Source organism: Salmo salar, chromosome 25 (genome assembly GCF_965601325.2).
Source record: "Salmo salar chromosome 25, fSalSal1, whole genome shotgun sequence".
In the NCBI taxonomy this organism is placed as follows: Eukaryota; Metazoa; Chordata; class Actinopteri; order Salmoniformes; family Salmonidae; genus Salmo; species Salmo salar.
Window position 1 is genome coordinate 51,425,144 of NC_138315.1, and position 27,357 is coordinate 51,452,500.

At 44.8% G+C, this 27,357-nt stretch overlaps 1 protein-coding gene across 1 annotated transcript in view; it reads left to right on the top strand.

Annotated features, from left to right (window-relative positions):
- Positions 1 to 1,607: 1,607 nt before the first annotated feature.
- The window catches only part of LOC106586918 (transmembrane protein 198), a 44,866-nt gene continuing 19,116 nt past the window's right edge, over positions 1,608 to 27,357 (top strand). Inside the window, exons 1-2 of the mRNA XM_045707885.2 lie at positions 1,608 to 2,036; positions 22,556 to 22,821. Coding sequence (XP_045563841.1) covers positions 22,644 to 22,821 — 178 coding nt within the window. The 5' untranslated portion in view covers positions 1,608 to 2,036; positions 22,556 to 22,643. The remainder of the gene's footprint in view (positions 2,037 to 22,555; positions 22,822 to 27,357) is intronic.

Sequence of the window (27,357 nt, forward strand, 5' to 3'; positions counted from 1 at the left end):
TACAGCCTCTGTACCTGTGGTGTTGGTGCTGAATCACTGGTAGTCTACTACAGCCTCTGTACCTGTGGTGTTGGTGCTGAATCACTGGTAGTCTACTACAGCCTCTGTACCTGTGGTGATGCTGAATCACTGGTAGTCTACTACAGCCTCTGTACCTGTGGTGGTGCTGAATCACTGGTAGTCTACTACAGTCTCTGTACCTGTGGTGGTGTTGAATCACTGGTAGTCTACTACAGCCTCTGTACCTGTGGTGGTGTTGAATCACTGGTAGTCTACTACAGCCTCTGTACCTGTGGTGGTGCTGAATCACTGGTAGTCTACTACAGCCTCTGTACCTGTGGTGGTGTTGAATCACTGGTAGTCTACTACAGCCTCTGTACCTGTGGTGGTGCTGAATCACTGGTAGTCTACTACAGCCTCTGTACCTGTGGTGGTGCTGAATCACTGGTAGTCTACTACAGCCTCTGTACCTGTGGTGGTGCTTGAATCACTGGTAGTCTACTACAGCCTCTGTACCTGTGGTGGTGGTGCTGAATCACTGGTAGTCTACTACAGCCTCTGTACCTGTGGTGGTGGTGCTGAATCACTGGTAGTCTACTACAGCCTCTGTACCTGTGGTGGTGCTGAATCACTGGTAGTCTACTACAGCCTCTGTACCTGTGGTGTTGGTGCTGAATCACTGGTAGTCTACTACAGCCTCTGTACCTGTGGTGATGCTGAATCACTGGTAGTCTACTACAGCCTCTGTACCTGTGGTGGTGCTGAATCACTGGTAGTCTACTACAGCCTCTGTACCTGTGGTGGTGCTGAATCACTGGTAGTCTACTACAGCCTCTGTACCTGTGGTGTTGGTGCTGAATCACTGGTAGTCTACTACAGCCTCTGTACCTGTGGTGTTGGTGCTGAATCACTGGTAGTCTACTACAGCCTCTGTACCTGTGGTGGTGCTGAATCACTGGTAGTCTACTACAGCCTCTGTACCTGTGGTGGTGCTGAATCACTGGTAGTCTACTACAGCCTCTGTACCTGTGGTGGTGCTGAATCACTGGTAGTCTACTACAGCCTCTGTACCTGTGGTGTTGGTGCTGAATCACTGGTAGTCTACTACAGCCTCTGTACCTGTGGTGTTGGTGCTGAATCACTGGTAGTCTACTACAGCCTCTGTACCTGTGGTGGTGTTGAATCACTGGTAGTCTACTACAGCCTCTGTACCTGTGGTGGTGTTGAATCACTGGTAGTCTACTACAGCCTCTGTACCTGTGGTGGTGTTGAGTGGTCAGTATTCATTATTTGAATGTTGTGGACCACAGACAACGGACATAAGAACGGTTTTCTTTAGATGTTTCTTCTAAATGTAAAGCATGTACATTATAAGCATTTAAAAAGGGGTTTTAATGTAGCGTGATATTTTCATTATGATCTGATCTAAATATGTAGTTGTACTGTATGCTATTTTATCATATTTATTTAATTTCTCCGACAGTAAATAAAGCAAAGAACAGAACATGACTTCTCCACGTCTCGAGTAGCGCACTCTCCACCCACTGATATCCTCCGCTGTGCTACAGCCTACAACCCTGTGTTCCGGTGCACAGTGGTCTCATCCAAGGCAAACTGGAGCTACGCGATGCGAGAAACACCACCGTGTCGGGATTGGGGAAGAACAAGAGAAATCTCAAACCAAGAGATGGACTTTATGACAACAGTTTTTTAATTAAAAACAAGGCTTGATTTAAAAAATATATATATATTTCTAACCATAGGTGGTTCATTATTTAACATTGAATATAACAGAATCTGGAGCTTTGAGAAGTTGTTCTGTATCCGGATGGATTGGTGGTGGACGGGGACAGTGTGCTAGTCTCTGTGGTTCTAGGTTCTAGGTTCCTCTGTAGCCGTTTGTGCCAGACATTGACCGGGACAAGGATTGAGGGCACATGACTGTCTTGGATGCAGTGAACAGACACAGAGGATGATTAAATGGACTCTGGCTGGGGATAGTTGATGTTCTATATGCCGGGTCGTTTATAAAGGAGGTGAGTGAAGCAGGTGGAACTTTCTTTGTTCGATAACAGCCGTTTGTTGTCTGATGCATTTGAACATTGTGTTCAAGGCTTACTGTCTTTCTGATGACAAGACACGATGGAGACAACTGACAATACAAGTAAGATAATAAATGAATTCGTTGGGAAAATGTCACATTATCATGAAGGAAAACAACAACAACAACAGGTTTTGTAATAAAGCCTTGTTTTTTTTTCATTTTGTTGTTTTCAATAATGTTCCAACTAACGGTTATAGCCTATGCCTTAACACATTTAATTGTCTCCATATCCATTGTTCAAATATCCCCACCAAAAACAACAAGTATCGCTGTGGTTATATATATATATAAATGTTGGTATTTAATTAGATATTAGGGTGGTATAATTGTAATCGATTCCCCGCGTGCCCGCTGCGCTGCCCGGAGAACTCTTGGTGAAAAGTCACGTGCGCGATCTCACGACTCGGTCCATCACAATCTGTGTTGACAATTGAGCACATTGTACAGATATGATATAAATAGTCACCTACATCCAGCAGAAACATAGCAGATGGCTTTTAATGGCTTTAATATAAATATATATATATATATATATATACCGTTTTTTTTTTTTTTTTTTGCATCCGCCTATATAAAAGACCATTAGGTAGACCTATGCATTCAGTATAGTTGTTTACGTGTTTCAGTCTTTGTCTATGTGTGTGTGTGTGTGTGTGTGGGTGTGTACATAGTGTGTGCGTGCGTTCGTGTATGTGCGTGCACACGTGTGTGTGCGTGCGTGTACATAGTGTGTGCATGTAATGACTTTGGTTATGATTAGAGTCATTAGGGGTGTGTGAGGTGAGATGTAGGCTCGGAGCTGGTAGTCTGAGGATGAGGCAGTTTAGTTCAAGTTGAAAAGGGACAATCTTGGGAAAACAACAGGGGATCGGTCTGAAGAAATGTAAACCCACTCTTCAAATTTACACACAGAGCTATCGGTGCAAAGACCCTGAGAGCTTTGTGTGTATGAGTCTCTTGTAAAGGAGGACGTGTTTTTCACCGCTTTTTGGTTGGCCGTGTCTTGGACTGTGGTTGTTACAGACAACACCATACAGTATAAGCTACCCTTTGTTATATACTGTATGTGGTTTGAGGCTCCTGTGTTAAATGAACAATTTGTTGTGAAAGAGCTCTTTAAACAATTTACATTTTAAATATTCGCTAGTTTGAAGATTTATTTTATTTTATTTTTTAAATGTCCCCTGTGTACTGAAGGCAGAACACGTGCATTTCAATCGTTGCTTTAGACACTGCTTTAGGGATAGTGAGTGACGGATGGTTAGGACGAGGAAGGAAAGAATTGGGAATGTAATATGGACGCTGCTTAGCGTTAAATGGTGTGAAACGGGAGCATTGTGTTTTTGTGAAGGCAGTTATGTAATAATGGAAGGACAGAAGAACCCAGGCAGCAACAGCACTTCTCCTGAGGGGAGGGGGCTCACAATCTAAATGAGTTATGCTGCAACAGGCCAAATGTTTTGATAGGCTAATTCATTATCAGAGGACAGAGGGAGAGGGTGAGGGGGGGAGTAAAGGAGATGAGAGAGAGGGTGAGAGAGTGAAGGGGTAAGGGAGATGAAAGAGAGGGTGTGAGGGAGAGAGAAAGGGTGAGAGAGGGAGGGACGTAAGGGAGATGAGAGAGAGGAGTGAGTGAGAGAGAGAGAGAGGGGGTGAGGGAGAGAGAGAGAGGGTGATGGAGATGAGAGAGAGGGTGAGAGAGATGAGAGAGAAGGAGAGGGATAGAGAGAGGAGGTGATGGCCTGAGGAAGAGAGTGGGATTGAGAGAAAATTAGACTGGAAGAGAGAGAGAGTGATGGGATAGAGAAAGAGAGAGAGAGGGGGGTGGGTGGTGGGACTGTGAGAGAGAGAGAGAGAGAGAGCAAGAGGGAGACTGTGAGAAAGGATGACAGAGAGAGAAAGTCGATTCTAACCTTATTAATCCACTTCACTGCTGTCCTTCCCAACAGCTACAGATTCACCAGCAGATGCTGTATAGACACCAGCAACAGCTACAGTATGACAAAACCATGCAGATGGCAGTCTTTATCCAGGGAGCTGCTGCTACTTTGAAGACACTCAAGGAAACCATGTTGTTGTTTGTTCTAGAACATCATGTAGAGAGAGGGTCATGTTCTAGAACATCATGTAGAGAGAGGGTCATGTTCTAGAACATCATGTAGAGAGAGGGTCATGTTCTAGAACATCATGTAGAGAGAGGGTCATGTTCTAGAACACATCATGTAGAGAGAGGGTCATGTTCTAGAACACATCATGTAGAGAGAGGGTCATGTTCTAGAACATCATGTAGAGAGAGGGTCATGTTCTAGAACATCATGTAGAGAGAGGGTCATGTTCTAGAACATCATGTAGAGAGAGGGTCATGTTCTAGAACATCATGTAGAGAGAGGGTCATGTTCTAGAACATCATGTAGAGAGAGGGTCATGTTCTAGAACATCATGTAGAGAGAGGGTCATGTTCTAGAACACATGTAGAGAGAGGGTCATGTTCTAGAACATCATGTAGAGAGAGGGTCATGTTCTAGAACATCATGTAGAGAGAGGGTCATGTTCTAGAACATCATGTAGAGAGAGGGTCATGTTCTAGAACATCATGTAGAGAGAGGGTCATGTTCTAGAACACATCATGTAGAGAGAGGGTCATGTTCTAGAACATCATGTAGAGAGAGGGTCATGTTCTAGAACATCATGTAGAGAGAGGGTCATGTTCTAGAACACATCATGTAGAGAGAGGGTCATGTTCTAGAACATCATGTAGAGAGAGGGTCATGTTCTAGAACATCATGTAGAGAGAGGGTCATGTTCTAGAACACATCATGTAGAGAGAGGGTCATGTTCTAGAACACATCATGTAGAGAGAGGGTCATGTTCTAGAACACATCATGTAGAGAGAGGGTCATGTTCTAGAACACATCATGTAGAGAGAGGGTCATGTTCTAGAACATCATGTAGAGAGAGGGTCATGTTCTAGAACACATCATGTAGAGAGAGGGTCATGTTCTAGAACATCATGTAGAGAGAGGGTCATGTTCTAGAACACATCATGTAGAGAGAGGGTCATGTTCTAGAACATCATGTAGAGAGAGGGTCATGTTCTAGAACATCATGTAGAGAGAGGGTCATGTTCTAGAACATCATGTAGAGAGAGGGTCATGTTCTAGAACATCATGTAGAGAGAGGGTCATGTTCTAGAACATCATGTAGAGAGAGGGTCATGTTCTAGAACACATCATGTAGAGAGAGGGTCATGTTCTAGAACATCATGTAGAGAGAGGGTCATGTTCTAGAACACATCATGTAGAGAGAGGGTCATGTTCTAGAACACATCATGTAGAGAGAGGGTCATGTTCTAGAACATCATGTAGAGAGAGGGTCATGTTCTAGAAACATCATGTAGAGAGAGGGTCATGTTCTAGAACATCATGTAGAGAGAGGGTCATGTTCTAGAACATCATGTAGAGAGAGGGTCATGTTCTAGAACATCATGTAGAGAGAGGGTCATGTTCTAGAACACATCATGTAGAGAGAGGGTCATGTTCTAGAACACATCATGTAGAGAGAGGGTCATGTTCTAGAACATCATGTAGAGAGAGGGTCATGTTCTAGAACACATCATGTAGAGAGAGGGTCATGTTCTAGAACATCATGTAGAGAGAGGGTCATGTTCTAGAACATCATGTAGAGAGAGGGTCATGTTCTAGAACATCATGTAGAGAGAGGGTCATGTTCTAGAACATCATGTAGAGAGAGGGTCATGTTCTAGAACATCATGTAGAGAGAGGGTCATGTTCTAGAACACATCATGTAGAGAGAGGGTCATGTTCTAGAACACATCATGTAGAGAGAGGGTCATGTTCTAGAACATCATGTAGAGAGAGGGTCATGTTCTAGAACACATCATGTAGAGAGAGGGTCATGTTCTAGAACATCATGTAGAGAGAGGGTCATGTTCTAGAACACATCATGTAGAGAGAGGGTCATTTTCTAGAACACATCATGTAGAGAGAGGGTCATGTTCTAGAACATCATGTAAAGAGAGGGTCATGTTCTAGAACACATCATGTAGAGAGAGGGTCATGTTCTAGAACACATCATGTAGAGAGAGGGTCATGTTCTAGAACACATCATGTAGAGAGAGGGTCATGTTCTAGAACACATCATGTAGAGAGAGGGTCATGTTCTAGAACATCATGTAGAGAGAGGGTCATGTTCTAGAACACATCATGTAGAGAGAGGGTCATGTTCTAGAACATCATGTAGAGAGAGGGTCATGTTCTAGAACATCATGTAGAGAGAGGGTCATGTTCTAGAACACATCATGTAGAGAGAGGGTCATGTTCTAGAACACATCATGTAGAGAGAGGGTCATGTTCTAGAACATCATGTAGAGAGAGGGTCATGTTCTAGAACACATCATGTAGAGAGAGGGTCATGTTCTAGAACACATCATTTAGAGAGAGGGTCATGTTCTAGAACATCATGTAGAGAGAGGGTCATGTTCTATAACACATCATGTAGAGAGAGGGTCATGTTCTAGAACATCATGTAGAGAGAGGGTCATGTTCTAGAACACATCATGTAGAGAGAGGGTCATGTTCAAGAACATCATGTAGAGAGAGGGTCATGTTCTAGAACATCATGTAGAGAGAGGGTCATGTTCTAGAACATCATGTAGAGAGAGGGTCATGTTCTAGAACACATCATGTAGAGAGAGGGTCATGTTCTAGAAACAGACTGTGTTGTGGTTTGAGTAAGAATGGAATCATAATAGTGTCACTTAGCCCTAGATGAAGTTCTATCTGTCCTTAATCCTCCATGCAGTGTGACAACGATCATATGAGTTGGTTAGACGGCTCAAACAGATCTGGGACCAGGCTTTGTATTACCTGCTATATCTCATACAAATCTCCTGCATCGCTATCTCTGTGTCAGAGTCGCTGACAGCTATAGACAGTCTGAATCCCAAATGGCACCCCTATTCCCTTTATAGTGCACTACTTTTGACCTGGGCTGGCACCCCTATTCCCTACATAGTGCACTACTTTTGACCTGGGCTGGCACCCCTATTCCCTACATAGTGCACTACTTTTGACCAGGGCCATTAGTCACTGACTGTAGTATCTTGATGTCCATGGTCTGGTCCTGGAGTGGCTATAACAGTGAGCCGTCCACTAAACCTCTTTAAGTTTCTGTCACCTCCTCAGTACTAACCTGGGATTTACAGAGATCAACTGGACAGCAGTGTCCTGTGCTCCACAGTGGACTAGGGATATCATAGTGAGACTGGCTGTATGGTTAACACAGTGGACTAGGGATATCATAGTGAGGCTGGCTGTATGGTTAACACAGTGGACTAGGGATATCATAGTGAGGCTGGCTGTATGGTTAACACAGTGGACTAGGGATATCATAGTGAGGCTGGCTGTATGGTTAACACAGTGGACTAGGGATATCATAGTGAGGCTGGCTGTATGGTTAACACAGTGGACTAGGGATATCATAGTGAGACTGGCTGTATGGTTAACACAGTGGACTAGGGATATCATAGTGAGGCTGGCTGTATGGTTAACACAGTGGACTAGGGATATCATAGTGAGGCCGGCTGTATGGTTAACACAGTGGACTAGGGATATCATAGTGAGACTGGCTGTATGGTTAACACAGTGGACTAGGGATATCATAGTGAGGCCGGCTGTATGGTTAACACAGTGGACTAGGGATATCATAGTGAGGCTGGCTGTATGGTTAACACAGTGGACTAGGGATATCATAGTGAGACTGGCTGTATGGTTAACACAGTGGACTAGGGATATCATAGTGAGGCTGGCTGTATGGTTAACACAGTGGACTAGGGATATCATAGTGAGGCCGGCTGTATGGTTAACACAGTGGACTAGGGATATCATAGTGAGGCTGGCTGTATGGTTAACACAGTGGACTAGGGATATCATAGTGAGGCTGGCTGTATGGTTAACACAGTGGACTAGGGATATCATAGTGAGGCTGGCTGTATGGTTAACACAGTGGACTAGGGATATCCCTAGCCCACTGTGTTAACCATACAGCCATTCTCACTGGCTCAGAGTGGGCAGGTGTAGTGTCTTGTGTGGATGAAGTGTGATCTTAATACAATGGCAGGTGTGTTGGTGTTGATCTGGGAAGAAGTCTGACAGTAGACAACCATAGCAGAACGAAAAAGAGAAAGAAAGAGAGAGAGAGAGATAGAGAGAGAGAGAGGGTAGGCAGACCTCAAGAGAAGACACGGTATGTGCCCACTGCCCACAAAATGAGGTAGAAACTGAGCCGTACTTCCTTACCACCTGCCAAATGTATGACCATATTAGAGACAGATATTTCCCACAGATCACACCCACAAAAAATGTGAAAACAAATCAAACATTGATATACCGGTACCCCTGTATATAGCCTCCACATTAACTCTGTACCGGTACCCCCTGTATATAGCCTCCACATTGACTCTGTACCGTAACACCCTGTATATAGCCTCCACATTGACTCAGTACCGGTACCCCCTGTATACACCCTCCACATTGACTCTGTACCGGTAACCCCTGTATATAGCCTCCACATTGACTCTGTACCGGTACCCCCCTGTATATAGCCTCCACATTGACTCTGTACCGGTACCCCCTGTATATAGCCTCCACTTTGACTCAGTACCGGGACCCCCTGTATATAGCCTCCACATTGACTCTGTACCGTAATACCCTGTATATAGCCTCCACATTTACTCTGTACCGGTACCCCCTGTATATAGCCTCCACATTGACTCTGTACCGGTACCCCCTGTATATAGCCTCCACATTGACTCTGTACCGGTACCCCCTGTATATAGCCTCCACATTGACTCTGTACCGGTACCCCCTGTATATAGCCTCCACATTGACTCTGTACCGGTACCCCCTGCATATAGCCTCCACATTGACTCTGTACCGGTACCCCCTGTATATAGCCTCCACATTGACTCTGTACCGGTACACCCTGTATATAGCCTCCACATTGACTCTGTACCGGTACCCCCTGTATATAGCCTCCACATTGACTCTGTACCGCTACCCCCTGTATATAGCCTCCACATTGACTCTGTACCGGTACCCCCTGTATATAGCCTCCACATTTACTCTGTACCGGTACCCCCTGTATATAGCCTCCACATTTACTCTGTACCGGTAACCCCTGTATATAGCCTCCACATTGACTCTGTACCGGTAACCCCTGTATATAGCCTCCACATTGACTCTGTACTGGTACCCCCTGTATATAGCCTCCACATTGACTCTGTACCGGTACCCCCTGTATATAGCCTCCACATTGACTCTGTACCGGTACCCCCTGCATATAGCCTCCACATTGACTCTGTACCGGTACCCCCTGTATATAGCCTCCACATTGACTCTGTACCGGTACACCCTGTATATAGCCTCCACATTAACTCTGTACCGGTACCCCCTGTATATAGCCTCCACATTGACTCTGTACCGTAACACCCTGTATATAGCCTCCACATTGACTCTGTACCGGTACCCCCCTGTATATAGCCTCCACATTGACTCTGTACCGGTACCCCCTGTATATAGCCTCCACATTTACTCTGTACCGTAACACCCTGTATATAGCCTCCACATTGACTCTGTACTGGCACCCCCTGTATATAGCCTCCACATTGACTCTGTACCGGTACCCCCTGTATATAGCCTCCACATTGACTCTGTACCGGTACCCCCTGTATATAGCCTCCACATTGACTCTGTACCGGTACCCCCTGTATATAGCCTCCACATTGACTCTGTACCGGTACCCCCTGTATATTTATATTTCACTGTAAGGTCTACTACACCTGTTGTATTCAGCATTTCACTGTGAGGTCTACTACACCTGTTGTATTCAGCATTTCACTGTGAGGTCTACTACACCTGTTGTATTCAGCATTTCACTGTGAGGTCTACTACACCTGTTGTATTCAGCATTTCACTGTGAGGTCTACTACACCTGTTGTATTCAGCATTTCACTGTGAGGTCTACTACACCTGTTGTATTCAGCATTTCACTGTGAGGTCTACTACACCTGTTGTATTCAGCATTTCACTGTAAGGTCTACTACACCTGTTGTATTCAGCATTTCACTGTAAGGTCTACTACACCTGTTGTATTCAGCATTTCACTGTGAGGTCTACTACACCTGATGTATTCAGCATTTCACTGTGAGGTCTACTACACCTGTTGTATTCAGCATTTCACTGTGAGGTCTACTACACCTGTTGTATTCAGCATTTCACTGTAAGGTCTACTACACCTGTTGTATTCAGCATTTCACTGTGAGGTCTACTACACCTGTTGTATTCAGCATTTCACTGTGAGGTCTACTACACCTGTTGTATTCAGCATTTCACTGTGAGGTCTACTACACCTGTTGTATTCAGCATTTCACTGTGAGGTCTACTACACCTGTTGTATTCAGCATTTCACTGTGAGGTCTACTACACCTGTTGTATTCAGCATTTCACTGTGAGGTCTACTACACCTGTTGTATTCAGCATTTCACTGTGAGGTCTACTACACCTGTTGTATTCAGCATTTCACTGTGAGGTCTACTACACCTGTTGTATTCAGCATTTCACTGTGAGGTCTACTACACCTGTTGTATTCAGCATTTCACTGTGAGGTCTACTACACCTGTTGTATTCAGCATTTCACTGTGAGGTCTACTACACCTGTTGTATTCAGCATTTCACTGTGAGGTCTACTACACCTGTTGTATTCAGCATTTCACTGTGAGGTCTACTACACCTGTTGTATTCAGCATTTCACTGTGAGGTCTACTACACCTGTTGTATTCAGCATTTCACTGTGAGGTCTACTACACCTGTTGTATTCAGCATTTCACTGTAAGGTCTACTACACCTGTTGTATTCAGCATTTCACTGTAAGGTCTACTACACCTGTTGTATTCAGCATTTCACTGTAAGGTCTACTACACCTGTTGTATTCAGCATTTCACTGTGAGGTCTACTACACCTGTTGTATTCAGCATTTCACTGTAAGGTCTACTACACCTGTTGTATTCAGCATTTCACTGTAAGGTCTACTACACCTGTTGTATTCAGCATTTCACTGTAAGGTCTACACCTGTTGTATTCGGCGCATGGGGCAAAATAAACATTTGATTTGATATCGGTTAGGCGAAATACCGCAGTTTGCAATCACAGCAGCAAGACCTGTGACCCATTGCCAGAGGAGCACAAACAACATAGTAACTACCACCAATATTTCTGTGTTTGTTTATCTTCTTCTCCTACTGTTCATACTACAACTATTTGCACGTTGCTAAAACACTGGACATAGCTGATAATAGAACACTTGGAATGTCTTTATGTTTACTGTTAATGTCTAGTTGCTAAAACACTGGACATAGCTGATAATAGAACACTTGGAATGTCTTTATGTTTACTGTTAATGTCTAGTTGCTAAAACACTGGACATAGCTGATAATAGAACACTTGGAATGTCTTTATGTTTACTGTTAATGTCTAGTTGCTAAAACACTGGACATAGCTGATAATAGAACACTTGGAATGTCTTTATGTTTACTGTTAATGTCTAGTTGCTAAAACACTGGACATAGCTGATAATAGAACACTTGGAATGTCTTTATGTTTACTGTTAATGTCTAGTTGCTAAAACACTGGACATAGCTGATAATAGAACACTTGGAATGTCTTTATGTTTACTGTTAATGTCTAGTTGCTAAAACACTGGACATAGCTGATAATAGAACACTTGGAATGTCTTTATGTTTACTGTTAATGTCTAGTTGCTAAAACACTGGACATAGCTGATAATAGAACACTTGGAATGTCTTTATGTTTACTGTTAATGTCTAGTTGCTAAAACACTGGACATAGCTGATAATAGAACACTTGGAATGTCTTTATGTTTACTGTTAATGTCTAGTTGCTAAAACACTGGACATAGCTGATAATAGAACACTTGGAATGTCTTTATGTTTACTGTTAATGTCTAGTTGCTAAAACACTGGACATAGCTGATAATAGAACACTTGGAATGTCTTTATGTTTACTGTTAATGTCTAGTTGCTAAAACACTGGACATAGCTGATAATAGAACACTTGGAATGTCTTTATGTTTACTGTTAATGTCTAGTTGCTAAAACACTGGACATAGCTGATAATAGAACACTTGGAATGTCTTTATGTTTACTGTTAATGTCTAGTTGCTAAAACACTGGACATAGCTGATAATAGAACACTTGGAATGTCTTTATGTTTACTGTTAATGTCTAGTTGCTAAAACACTGGACATAGCTGATAATAGAACACTTGGAATGTCTTTATGTTTACTGTTAATGTCTAGTTGCTAAAACACTGGACATAGCTGATAATAGAACACTTGGAATGTCTTTATGTTTACTGTTAATGTCTAGTTGCTAAAACACTGGACATAGCTGATAATAGAACACTTGGAATGTCTTTATGTTTACTGTTAATGTCTAGTTGCTAAAACACTGGACATAGCTGATAATAGAACACTTGGAATGTCTTTATGTTTACTGTTAATGTCTAGTTGCTAAAACACTGGACATAGCTGATAATAGAACACTTGGAATGTCTTTATGTTTACTGTTAATGTCTAGTTGCTAAAACACTGGACATAGCTGATAATAGAACACTTGGAATGTCTTTATGTTTACTGTTAATGTCTAGTTGCTAAAACACTGGACATAGCTGATAATAGAACACTTGGAATGTCTTTATGTTTACTGTTAATGTCTAGTTGCTAAAACACTGGACATAGCTGATAATAGAACACTTGGAATGTCTTTATGTTTACTGTTAATGTCTAGTTGCTAAAACACTGGACATAGCTGATAATAGAACACTTGGAATGTCTTTATGTTTACTGTTAATGTCTAGTTGCTAAAACACTGGACATAGCTGATAATAGAACACTTGGAATGTCTTTATGTTTACTGTTAATGTCTAGTTGCTAAAACACTGGACATAGCTGATAATAGAACACTTGGAATGTCTTTATGTTTACTGTTAATGTCTAGTTGCTAAAACACTGGACATAGCTGATAATAGAACACTTGGAATGTCTTTATGTTTACTGTTAATGTCTAGTTGCTAAAACACTGGACATAGCTGATAATAGAACACTTGGAATGTCTTTATGTTTACTGTTAATGTCTAGTTGCTAAAACACTGGACATAGCTGATAATAGAACACTTGGAATGTCTTTATGTTTACTGTTAATGTCTAGTTGCTAAAACACTGGACATAGCTGATAATAGAACACTTGGAATATCTTTATCCTTTTGAAACATTTATGAGTGTAATGTTTCTTAAATGTTTTTTTATTATTATTATTATTATTATTTTCTTCTCACTTTTGTTTCTTGCTTATTTCACTTGCTTTGGCAATGTAAACATACAGTATGTTTCCCATGTAAATCAAGCCCAAATGAATAGAAACATGAAAAACTAGAGCGAGATCGAGTGAGAAAGAGGTGAGATTAAGAGTTAGAGAGAGAGAGAGGGAGAGAAAGAGTTAGAGAGAGAGAGAGAGGGAGAGAGGTGAGAGAAAGAGTTAGAGAGAGAGAGAGGGAGAGAAAGAGCGGAGAGAGAGAGAGAGAGAGAGAGAGCGACAGAGAGAGAGCGAGAGAGCGACAGAGAGAGAGGTGAGAGAAAGAGCAAGAGAGAGAGATCGAGAGCGAGAGAGAGACAGAGAGAGAGCGAGAGAGCGAGAGAGAGAGAGCGAGAGAGCGACAGAGAGAGAGGTGAGAGAAAGAGCAAGAGAGAGAGATCGAGAGCGAGAGAGAGACAGAGAGAGAAAGAGCAAGAGAGAGAGATCGAGAGCAAGAGAGAGAGAGAGAGATTGATGTGTTTCTCTTTCTAGTGACCTGGATGGGAAGTGGGAACTGCTCCGCTCAGATAGTGGGATAGAATGATGGAGGTGGTGTTTCTCTTCCCAGGCATGATGCAGGCCACTGTCTATCTCTGTCTCTCTGGGATGTCTGCTAAAATATTCACACTAAACTGCCTGATAGACCCTAATATATATGTAATATATATCAAATGCATCCTGCTATACTCAGTTGGATGTTTTTATGAAATATTGTTTCTCTAAATATTTTTTTTGTCATAGCTATAGTTTTTATTGCGACGGGTTTCCACGACGTGGTTAGCCTTTACGGCTGGGACCTCTAGTCCTGGATTCCTATTAAATAACAGCTAACGCTAGCAGTGCTAGCCCACTGGTGTTTTGATCCACGGCTGGGACCGCTAGTCCTGGATTCCTGTTAAATAGCAGCTAACGCTAGCAGTGCTAGCCCACTGGTGTTTTGATCCACGGCTGGGACCGCTAGTCCTGGATTGCTGTTAAATAGCAGCTAACGCTAGCAGTGCTAGCCCACTGGTGTTTTGATCCACGGCTGGGACCGCTAGTCCTGGATTCCTGTTAAATAGCAGCTAACGCTAGCAGTGCTAGCCCACTGGTGTTTTGATCCACGGCCGGGACCGCTAGTCCTGGATTCCTGTTAAATAGCAGCTAACGCTAGCAGTGCTAGCCCACTGGTGTTTTGATCCACGGCCGGGACCGCTAGTCCTGGATTCCTGTTAAATAGCAGCTAACGCTAGCAGTGCTAGCCCACTGGTGTTTTGATCCACGGCTGGGACCGCTAGTCCTGGATTCCTGTTAAATAGCAGCTAACGCTAGCAGTGCTAGCCCACTGGTGTTTTGATCCACGGCTGGGACCGCTAGTCCTGGATTCCTGTTAAATAGCAGCTAACGCTAGCAGTGCTAGCCCACTGGTGTTTTGATCCACGGCTGGGCACAAATGCTTTTAGGTGTGTGATGATTTCAAGACAATCGCAAGATGAAGAGAAGGTGGAACTGAAACCTGGACAGGGATATGTCTACCCTAAATGTATCACCATCAAACAGCTTAGGGAAAAGATTGCTGTATTCGCTCGACTGTAAAAACAGCACAATCTGCTTTCTACGTACACCAACCTTGCTGTAGCCCCTGGCAAACCGAATCTCTGTTTTAAATTCCTCCTATAGCTAAGCTGTCTACGAGTCGGGCGGCGTTGATATTGTCCCAATCTAAAAGGACAAGATCTTAAACTCAACGACGTGGCCCATGGGAGACTGGACACTCGCAAGGCGTAGGAGATCGGGGAGGCAGTCTGGCCACCTTTCATCTATCTGAGAAGATCCCATTCAGTTATCAAACAGCTTGAGACGGACCTACCATCCCCGGGAGTCAGCATGGATCATGGGTGTATACCAACAGGCTGCCCACTCTCCCCCACGGCCACCACCACTCTCCCCCACGGCCACCACCACTCTCCCCCACGGCCACCACCACTCTCCCCCACGGCCTCCACCACTCTCCCCCACGACCACCACCACTCTCCCCCACGGCCTCCACCACTCTCCCCCACGACCACCACCACTCTCCCCCACGGCCACCACCACTCTCCCCCACGGCCACCACCACTCTCCCCCACGACCACCACCACTCTCCCCCACGGCCACCACCACTCTCCCCCACGGCCACCACCACTCTCCCCCACGGCCTCCACCACTCTTCCCCACGGCCACCACCACTCTCCCCCACGGCCTCCCCCACTTTCCCCCACGGCCTCCCCCAGTGACAGACAGGGTGGTAGTGCTCCAGTCCCAACAACATCAAACTGTTTTATAGACTGACAGACAGGGTCTGGTAGTGCTCCAGTCCCAGCAACATCAAACTGTTTTAGAGACTGACAGACAGGGTGGTAGTGCTCCAGTCCCAGCAACATCAAACTGTTTTATAGACTGACAGACAGGGTCTGGTAGTGCTCCAGTCCCAGCAACATCAAACTGTTTTATAGACTGACAGACAGGGTGGTAGTGCTCCAGTCCCAACAACATCAAACTGTTTTATAGACTGACAGACAGGGTCTGGTAGTGCTCCAGTCCCAGCAACATCAAACTGTTTTAGAGACTGACAGACAGGGTGGTAGTGCTCCAGTCCCAGCAACATCAAACTGTTTTATAGACTGACAGACAGGGTCTGGTAGTGCTCCAGTCCCAGCAACATCAAACTGTTTTATAGACTGACAGACAGGGTGGTAGTGCTCCAGTCCCAACAACATCAAACTGTTTTATAGACTGACAGACAGGGTCTGGTAGTGCTCCAGTCCCAGCAACATCAAACTGTTTTATAGACTGACAGACAGGGTCTGGTAGTGCTCCAGTCCCAGCAACATCAAACTGTTTTATAGACTGACAGACAGGGTCTGGTAGTGCTCCAGTCCCAGCAACATCAAACTGTTTTGGAGACTGACAGACAGGGTCTGGTAGTGCTCCAGTCCCAACAACATCAAACTGTTTTAGAGACTGACAGACAGGGTGGTAGTGCTCCAGTCCTCCCTGTCAGAATAAGAAACAGAGACCTTGGAAAGCGTATCATTTCCCGTAGAAATGTCACAATGGTTACTGTGAGTAACCTAATTTAAGAACACCTGTTTTCTCCATGACACCAGGTGAATCCAGGTGAACGCTATGATCTCTTATTGATGTCACCTGTTAAATTCCCTTCATGTCAGTGTAGATGAAGGAGAGGAGACGGGTTTAAAAAAATATTTTTAAGCCTTTAGACAATTGAGACAATTGAGGATTGTGTATGTTTCTCAAGAATGACCAGGGGTATGTTCAGAAGGAGGAAACGTTTTGGAACGTTCAGATAGAAATAGGCTAGGTAGAACAAACATGCCTCTCTGGCATGTAGAATAAGGAATAACATCTGCTCATGGCATTTCAACTGCAACGTTCAACAACGTTTGGCAACTGAACGTGACCCTGCTCTAAATTGCTACCCTTTTTGGTGGCATATGCTCCTAAACATTTGCTGTGCAAACTGCAATTTTGATTTTGGTAGCTACAGTAGCACCATTTTGCCTAAAACATAATTCACACAAAATATAGCTGCGAGCAGCAATGAACGGGGTTCACAGCTTGACAGGAAGGACATAAGATCAGCTGGATAACAAAGCAAGCACTCTATCATGTAGGAACTGTCTTCCTTTATGTACAATCAGTGAAAGCCTTACCATGTTTATCTCTCAATACCAGAAAACATCTGCTTTTTGATTTATCAGTAACTCAGCCATCTTTTGACCAATCCCTTTTCTCAAACTTAAGTTAGGTAACACTTTATTTGGATAGTCTATGTGTACATGTTCTACACACTATCTACTAACCCTAACCTTAACCCTAACCCTTATTCTAATCCTAACCCTAACACTAGCCTTAACCCTTAGGTAGAGCGGAGGAGGTAAAGGGAAGGAGGATGTGGAGGGGAGGAGGTGTTAGAGGGCAGGATGAGATATATGGAAGGAGGTAGAGGGGAGGAGGGGGAGATATATGGGAGGTGTTAGAGGGGAGGAGGTGTTAGAGGGGAGGAAGAGATATATGGGAGGAAATAGAGGGGAGGAGGTGTTAGAGGGCAGGAGGAGAAATATGGGAGGATGTGGAGGGCAGGAGGTAGAGGGCAGGAGGAGATATATGGGAGGAGGTAGAGGGGAGTAGGAGGTAAAGGGCAGGAGGAGATATATGGGAGGAGGTAGAGGGCAGGAGGAGATATATGGGAGGAGGAGGAGGAAAAGGGCAGGAGGAGGTATATGGGATGAGGTAGAGGGCAGGAGGAGATATATGGGAGGAGGTAGAGGGGAGGAGGAGGTAAAGGGCAGGAGGAGATATATGGGAGAATGTGGAGGGGAGGAGGTAGAGGGCAGGAGGAGATATATGTTAGGAGGTAGAGGGGAGTAGGAGGTAAAGGGCAGGAGGAGATATATGGGCGGAGGTAGAGGGCAGGAGGAGATATATGGGAGGAGGTAGAGGGCAGGAGGAGATATATGGGAGTAGATGGAAAAGGGCAGGAGGAGGTATATGGGAGGAGGTAGAGGGCAGGAGGAGATATATGGGAGGAGGTAGAGGGGAGGAGGAGGTAAAGGGCAGGCGGAGATATATGGGAGAAGGTAGAGGGGGAGGAGAAGGTAGAGGGCAGGAGGATATATATGGGAGGTAGAGGGGAGGAGGAAGTAGAGGGCAGGAGGAGATATATGGGTGGAGGTAGAGGGGAGGAGGAGGTAGAGGGCAGGAGGAGATATATGGGAGGAGAGAGGGGAGGAGGAGGTAGAGGGCAGGAGGAGATATATGGGAGGAGGTAGAGGGCAGGAGGAGGTATATGGGAGGAGGTAGAGGGGAGGAGGAGGTGTTAGAGGGCAGGAGGAGATATATGGGAGTAGATAGAGGGGAGGAGGAGGTAAAGGGCAGGAGGAGATATATGGGAGAAGGTAAAGGGGAGGAGGAGGTAAAGGGCAGGAGGAGATATATGGGAGGAGGTAGAGGGGAGGAGGAGGTAGAGGGCAGGAGGAGATATATGGGTGGAGGTAGAGGGGAGGAGAAGGTAGAGGGCAGGAGGAGATATATGGGAGGATGTAGAGGGGAGGAGGAGGTAGAGGGCAGGAGGAGATATATGGGAGGAGGTTGAGGGGAGGAGGAGGTGTTAGAGGGGAGGAGGAGATATATGGGAGGAGATAGAGGGGAGGAGGAGGTAGAGGGCAGGAGGAGATATATGGGAGGAGGTAGAGGGCAGGAGGAGGTATATGGGAGGAGATAGAGGGGAGGAGGAGGTGTTAGAGGGCAGGAGGAGATATATGGGAGGAGATAGAGGGTAGGAGGAGGTAGAGGGCAGGAAGAGATATATGGGAGGAGATAGAGGGGAGGAGGAGAAATATGGGAGGATGTGGAGGGCAGGAGGTAGAGGGCAGGAGGAGATATATGGGAGGAGATAGAGGGGAGGAGGAGGTAGAGGGCAGGACGAGATATATGGGAGGAGGTAGAGGGGAGGAGGAGGTAGAGGGGAGGAGGAGATATATGGGAGGAGGTAGAGGGGAGGAGGAGATATATGGGTGGAGGTAGAGGGGAGGAGGAAGTAGAGGGCAGGACGAGATATATGGGAGGAGTTAGAGGGGAGGAGGTGGTAGAGGGCAGGAGGAGATATATGGGAGGAGGTAGAGGGGAGGAGGAGATATATGGGAGGAGGTAGAGGGGAGGAGGTAGAGGGCAGGGGGAGATATATGGGAGGAGGTAGAGGGGAGGAGGAGATATATGGGAGGAGATGGAGGGGAGGAGGTGGTAGAGGGCAGGAGGAGATATATGGGAGGAGGTAGAGGGGAGGAGGAGGTAAAGGGCAGGAGGAGATATATGGGAGGATAGAGGGGAGGAGGAGGTAGAGGGCAGGAGGAGATATATGGGAGGCAGTAGAGGGGAGGAGGAGGTGGACCCAACAAGTAGTAATCAGTGCAGTGGATCAGGGAGGAAGCTAGGCTCCCTTGTCTGTGTCTTTATGATGAGAGAGGCTCTGTCTTGGCATGCTGCTCACTAACGTAATACAAGGACATATTTCACTTGGAAAAGCATCCAATCAATAATGCTATCTCTCCTGTCTTTCCATCCTACTCTCTCTCTCTCTGCTCTCTGAAACGGCTGAAAGGACATAGACAAATACACTATCCAGGTTACGCTGCCCCAGGGTGCAGCAGAAACCTTGTCCAGATTTTGAGCCTGATTGATAATCACATCAGGTGCTGCTAATTAGGGTGAGGGTCAGTCAGTGTCCCCGCTGGAAATGAGGCCACCAAACATAAACTGGGAATCACTGGTCACTTTAATAATGGAACACTGGTCACTTTAATAATGGAACACTGGTCACTTTAATAATGGAACACTGGTCACTTTAATAATGGAACACTGGTCACTTTAATAATGGAACACTGGTCACTTTAATAATGGAACACTGGTCCCTTTAATAATGGAACACTGGTCACTTTAATAATGGAACACTGGTCACTTTAATAATGGAACACTGGTCACTTTAATAATGGAACACTGGTCACTTTAATAATGGAACACTGGTCACTTTAATAATGGAACACTGGTCACTTTAATAATGGAACACTGGTCCCTTTAATAATGGAACACTGGTCCCTTTAATAATGGAACACTGGTCACTTTAATAATGGAACACTGGTCCCTTTAATAATGGAACACTGGTCACTTTAATAATGGAACACTGGCCTCTTTAATAATGTTTACATATTTTGCATTACTCATCTCATATGTATATACTGTATTCTATACTATCTACTGTATCTTAGTCAATGCCGCTCTGACATTGCTCATCCATATATTTATATATTCTTAATTCCATTCCTTTACTTTAGATGTGTGTGTATTGTTAGATATTTACTGCACTGTTGGAGCTATTTCACTACAAGTATTTCGCTATAACATCTGCTAAACACGTGTATGTGACCAATAAAATGTGATTCGATTTTTATTTAATTTGAGGCTGCTGGTTGGTTTGGTGACCGCGAGGCTGCTGGTTGGTTTGGTGACAGTGAGGCTGCTGGTTGGTTTGGTGGCCGTGAGGCTGCTGGTTGGTTTGGTGGCCGTGAGGCTGCTGGTTGGTTTGGTGGCCGTGAGGCTGCTGGTTGGTTTGGTGGCCGTGAGGCTGCTGGTTGGTTTGGTGGCAATGAGGCTGCTGGTTGGTTTGGTGGCCGTGAGGCTGCTGGTTGGTTTGGTGGCCGTGAGGCTGCTGGTTGGTTTGGTGGCCGTGAGGCTGCTGGTTGGTTTGGTGGCCGTGAGGTTGCTGGTTGGGTTGGTGGCCGTGAGGCTGCTGGTTGGTTTGGTGGCCGTGTTGCTGCTGGTTGGTTTGGTGGCCGTGAGGCTGCTGGTTGGTTTGGTGGCCGTGAGGCTGCTGGTTGGTTTGGTGGCCGTGTTGCTGCTGGTTGGTTTGGTGGCCGTGAGGCTGCTGGTTGGTTTGGTGGCCGTGAGGCTGCTGGTTGGTTTGGTGGCCGTGAGGCTGCTGGTTGGTTTGGTGACCGTGAGGCTGCTGGTTGGTTTGGTGGCCGTGAGGCTGCTGGTTGGTTTGGTGGCCGTGAGGCTGCTGGTTGGTTTGGTGGCCGTGTTGCTGCTGGTTGGTTTGGTGACCGTGTTGCTGCTGGTTGGTTTGGTGGCCGTGAGGCTGCTGGTTGGTTTGGTGGCCGTGAGGCTGCTGGTTGGTTTGGTGGCCGTGAGGTTGCTGGTTGGGTTGGTGGCCGTGAGGCTGCTGGTTGGTTTGGTGGCCGTGAGGCTGCTGGTTGGTTTGGTGACCGTGAGGCTGCTGGTTGGTTTGGTGGCCGTGAGGCTGCTGGTTGGTTTGGTGGCCGTGAGGCTGCTGGTTGGTTTGGTGGCCGTGTTGCTGCTGGTTGGTTTGGTGGCCGTGAGGCTGCTGGTTGGTTTGGTGACCGTGAGGCTGCTGGTTGGTTTGGTGGCCGTGAGGCTGCTGGTTGGTTTGGTGGCCGTGAGGCTGCTGGTTGGTTTGGTGGCCGTGTTGCTGCTGGTTGGTTTGGTGGCCGTGAGGCTGCTGGTTGGTTTGGTGACCGTGAGGCTGCTGGTTGGTTTGGTGGCCGTGAGGCTGCTGGTTGGTTTGGTGGCCGTGAGGCTGCTGGTTGGTTTGGTGGCCGTGTTGCTGCTGGTTGGTTTGGTGACCGTGTTGCTGCTGGTTGGTTTGGTGGCCGTGAGGCTGCTGGTTGGTTTGGTGGCCGTGTTGCTGCTGGTTGGTTTGGTGGCCGTGAGGCTGCTGGTTGGTTTGGTGGCCGTGAGGCTGCTGGTTGGTTTGGTGGCCGTGTTGCTGCTGGTTGGTTTGGTGGCCGTGAGGCTGCTGGTTGGTTTGGTGGCCGTGAGGCTGCTGGTTGGTTTGGTGGCCGTGAGGCTGCTGGTTGGTTTGGTGGCCGTGTTGCTGCTGGTTGGTTTGGTGGCCGTGAGGCTGCTGGTTGGTTTGGTGGCCGTGTTGCTGCTGGTTGGTTTGGTGACCGTGAGGCTGCTGGTTGGTTTGGTGGCCGTGAGGCTGCTGGTTGGTTTGGTGGCCGTGAGGCTGCTGGTTGGTTTGGTGGCCGTGTTGCTGCTGGTTGGTTTGGTGGCCGTGAGGCTGCTGGTTGGTTTGGTGGCCGTGAGGCTGCTGGTTGGTTTGGTGACCATGAGGCCTTTAGTTTTGGTTCTGAGTCTTTAGTTCAGGCATGTCTGTTTGTAATATTCATGTTTCAGTTGGACATAATAATAATCTGATTGGCTGAGCAAAAGGTCAAGACAGAGCTGGCTCTGAACTCTGAACTCACTAGATTGCGATATCCTGGGCATGTGCATCCAACATGTTCCTGAAACGCTGATTTCTCACAGAAATTCACACATTCGTTCAGGTTACAGAGGCCGAGAACCCCAAGACTTAGCCAGTGCTACAATATTAGCAGGCTAGTTATTGAGTTCCTAACACTGCATGTACATACTGTATGAGACATCTTCTGTTTCTCTCTCAGGTGGATCTTTGTTGGATGGGTAACTCTCCCTGATCATCCCTCTTCCTGCCTTATTCGAGTTGACCCCTGACCCCTTCCTACAGCCACCATGACATCGACCTCATGGCCGCAGCTTCTGGCCTTCAAGCTGACCTCTCCACCCCGCGACCCTGGGATTCCAGAGTGGATCTTCAGCTGTGACGAGGATCGAGAGCATCGCTATGAGATCGTTCCCTCTGTGGTCTGCTCCATGTGCTTCCTCTTCGGATTAATATACTGCTTCTTTGGTAAGACACTCGCACTGCTACTACAGGTACTAGCGTTACTAATGAAAAGGAAAACCTGAACTCACTGGAATACCTTTGCCGTTTTAATGTATTTTAGAAGCAGCAGAGGTCAACAAAGGGATGCTTTAAACGCTGACGAAGGCTGTAGCCCGAAATATGTCCATCTAATGCTGTTTTAACATACTCTGCCTAGAAGGCCAGCATCCCGGAGTCGCCTCTTCGCTGTTGACGTTGAGACTGGTGTTTTGCGGGTACTATTTAATGAAGTTGCCAGTTGAGGACTTGTGAGGCGTCTGTTTCTCAAACTAGACACTCTAATGTACTTGTCCTCTTGCTCAGTTGTGCACCGGGGCCTCCCACTCCTCTTTCTATTCTGGTTAGAGCCAGTTTGCGCTGTTCTGTGAAGGGAGTAGTACACAGCGTTGTGCGAGATCTTCAGTTTCTTGGCAATTTCTCACATGGAATAGCCTTCATTTCTCAGAACAAGAATAGACTGACAAGTTTCAGAAGAATGTTATTTGTTTCTGGCCATTTTGAGCCTGTAATCGAACCCACAAATGCTGATGCTCCAAATACTCAACTAGTCTAAAGAAGGCCAGTTTTATTGCTTCTTTAATCAGAACAGCAGTTTTCAGCTATGCTAACATAATTGCAAAACCATTTTGGAGAAAAATATCCCACTTCTGACACCATTTGTGAGAAAGACTGAGCGAGACTTTTTATCGGCAACCGTGAAGATAATACCAGGCGCTGAAAATATTTTCAATAATTACAAAATAACAAAACCGGGTCAAAGAGCAACAAAGAACACAAACTGAATCATGAATACCTCTATCAAAAAGAAAGCCACGCTTCAATAACACCTGAACCCGGCAGCATGCCATCCTTACCCTGTATGTCTCTGTCTAACAAAGAAATGACATGCTGCATTTAGCAATACTCATTAGACAGAATGCATCACAAACCTTACCAATCACCTAATTGACAATCAACTTCAATAAAGGTATGAAAAAGGTATACAAACACATTCAGGTAATATATTCACATGATAAATATCCTCACATCAATAACTGTCTATAAATGTGCTTCTCATAATAAACCGGTGTTATTAAATCTCTGGAAATACATAATCAGGCAAATCCTGCTACTCTTATATTGGATAAAGCCTGCTACTCTTATATTGGATAACGCCTGCTACTCTTATTGTCACGTTCTGACCAGTATGAGGGTTATTTTGTTAGTGTAGGCTGGTCAGGACGTGGCAGAGGGTATTTGGTTTATGTGGTTTATGTGTGTATTATTGTAGAGGGTAGTTGATTTATGTATTCCGGGGTTTTTTGGTCACTGCTCTGTTAGTCTATGTTCTTTCTAGTTAGTCTGTTTCTATGTTTAGTTAATTGGGGTGTGGACTCTCAATTGAAGGCAGGTGTTGTCTAGTTGCCTTTGATTGAGAGTCCTATATATTAGGGTGTGTTTGTGTTTGTAATTGGTGGGAGGTTGTCACTTGAATTGCTGTTGTTTGCCTTTAAGTCTGTATTCGTCGTCCATCGTTTTGTTTTGTTTGGTATAAGTGTTTTCATTAAAAAGTTAATTATGAGCACTCAACCCGCTGCGCCTTGGTCCATTCCTGACGACCGTCATTACACTTATAAAGGATAAAGCCTGCTACTCTTATAAAGGATAAAGCCTGCTACTCTTATAAAGGATAAAGCCTGCTACTCTTATATAGGATAACGCCTGCTACTCTTATATAGGATAACGCCTGCTACTCTTATAAAGGATAAAGCCTGCTACTCTTATATAGGATAAAACCTGCTACTCTTATATAGGATAAAGCCTGCTACTCTTTAATAGGATAAAGCCTGCTACTCTTATATAGGATAAAGCCTGCTACTCTTATATAGGATAAAGCCTGCTACTCTTATAAAGGATAAAGCCTGCTACTCTTTAATAGGATAAGCCTGCTACTCTTATAAAGGATAAATCCTGCTACTCTTATAAAGGATAAAGCCTGCTACTCTTATATTGGATAAAGCCTGCTACTCTTTAATAGGATAAAGCCTGCTACTCTTATAAAGGATAAAGCCTGCTACTCTTATAAAGGATAAAGCCTGCTACTCTTATAAAGGATAAAGCCTGCTACTCTTATAAAGGATAACGCCTGTTACTCTTATATAGGATAAAACCTGCTACTCTTTAATAGGATAAAGCCTGCTACTCTTATATAGGATAAAGCCTACTACTCTTATATAGGATAAAGCCTGCTACTCTAATATAGGATAAAGCCTGCTACTCTAATATAGGATAAAGCCTACTACTCTTATAAAGGATAAAGCCTGCTACTCTTATATAGGATAAAGCCTGCTACTCTTTAATAGGATAAAGCCTGCTACTCTTTAATAGGATAAAGCCTGCTACTCTTTAATAGGATAAAGCCTGCTACTCTTATATAGGATAAAGCCTGCTACTCTTATAAAGGATAAAGCCTGCTACTCTTTAATAGGATAAAGCCTGCTACTCTTTAATAGGATAAAGCCTGCTACTCTTATATAGGATAAAGCCTGCTACTCTTATAAAGGATAAAGCCTGCTACTCTTATATAGGATAACGCCTGCTACTCTTATAAAGGATAAAGCCTGCTACTCTTATAAAGGATAAAGCCTGCTACTCTTATAAAGGATAAAGCCTGCTACTCTTTAATAGGATAAAGCCTGCTACTCTTATATAGGATAAAGCCTGCTACTCTTATAAAGGATAAAGCCTGCTACTCTTATAAAGGATAAAGCCTGCTACTCTTATAAAGGATAAAGCCTGCTACTCTTTAATAGGATAAAGCCTGCTACTCTTTAATAGGATAAAGCCTGCTACTCTTATATAGGATAAAGCCTGCTACTCTTATAAAGGATAAAGCCTGCTACTCTTATATAGGATAACGCCTGCTACTCTTATATAGGATAACGCCTGCTACTCTTATAAAGGATAAAGCCTGCTACTCTTATATAGGATAAAGCCTGCTACTCTTATATAGGATAAAGCCTGCTACTCTTTAATAGGATAAAGCCTGCTACTCTTATATAGGATAAAGCCTGCTACTCTATTATAGGATAAAGCCTGCTGCTCTTATAAAGGATAAAGCCTGCTACTCTTTAATAGGATAAGCCTGCTACTCTTATAAAGGATAAATCCTGCTACTCTTATAAAGGATAAAGCCTGCTACTCTTATATTGGATAAAGCCTGCTACTCTTTAATAGGATAAAGCCTGCTACTCTTTAATAGGATAAAGCCTGCTACTCTTATATAGGATAAAGCCTGCTACTCTTATAAAGGATAAAGCCTGCTACTCTTATAAAGGATAAAGCCTGTTACTCTTATAAAGGATAAAGCCTGCTACTCTTATAAAGGATAAAGCCTGCTACTCTTATAAAGGATAAAGCCTGTTACTCTTATAAAGGATAAAGCCTGCTACTCTTATAAAGGATAAAGCCTGCTACTCTTATAAAGGATAAAGCCTGCTACTCTTATAAAGGATAAAGCCTGCTACTCTTATAAAGGATAAAGCCTGCCACTCTTATAAAGGATAAAGCCTGCTACTCTTATAAATGATAAAGCCTGCTACTCTTATATAGGATAAAGCCTGCTACTCTTTAATAGGATAAAGCCTGCTACTCTTATATAGGATAAAGCCTGCTACTCTTATATAGGATAAAGCCTGCTACTCTTATACAGGATAAAGCCTGCTTCTCTTTAATAGGATAAGCCTGCTACTCTTATAAAGGATAAAGCCTGCTACTCTTTAATAGGATAAGCCTGCTACTCTTATAAAGGATAAAGCCTGCTACTCTTATAAAGGATAAAGCCCGCTACTCTTATAAAGGATAAAGCCTGCTACTCTTATAAAGTATAAAGCCTGCTACTCTTATAAAGGATAAAGCCTGCTACTCTTATAAAGGATAAAGCCTGCTACTCTTATAAAGTATAAAGCCTGCTACTCTTTAATAGGATAAAGCCTGCTACTCTTATATAGGATAAAGCCTGTTACTCTCTCTCACTCTCTCCCTCTCACTCCCCCTCTCTCTCTCTCTCTCTCTCTCTCTCTTCTCTCTCTCCCCTCTCTCTCTCTCTCTCTCTCTCTCTCTCCTACTCTTTACATAGCAGCTATACGTGGTTCTCTCTACATAACTGCCATCCCTCCTGTCTGTCTGTCTGTCTGTCTGTCTGTCTGTCTGTCTGTCTGTCTGTCTGTCTGTCTGTCTGTCTGTCTGTCTGTCTGTCTGTCTGTCTGTCTGTCTGTCTGTCTGTCTGTCTGTCTGTCTGTCTGTCTGTCTGTCTGTGTCTCTCTCCCTTTACCTCTCTCCCCCCTCTCTTTCTCCCCTCCTCCCCTTTCTCTCTCTCCCTTGCTTTCTCTCTCCCTTTCTCTCTCTCTCCCTCTCTCTCAATTTCTCTCTCACTTCATATCTCTCTCCCCTTTTCTCTCTGTCTCCCCCTTTCTCTCTCTCTCATTTTCTCTCATTCTCTTTCTCTCCCTCTCTCTCTCA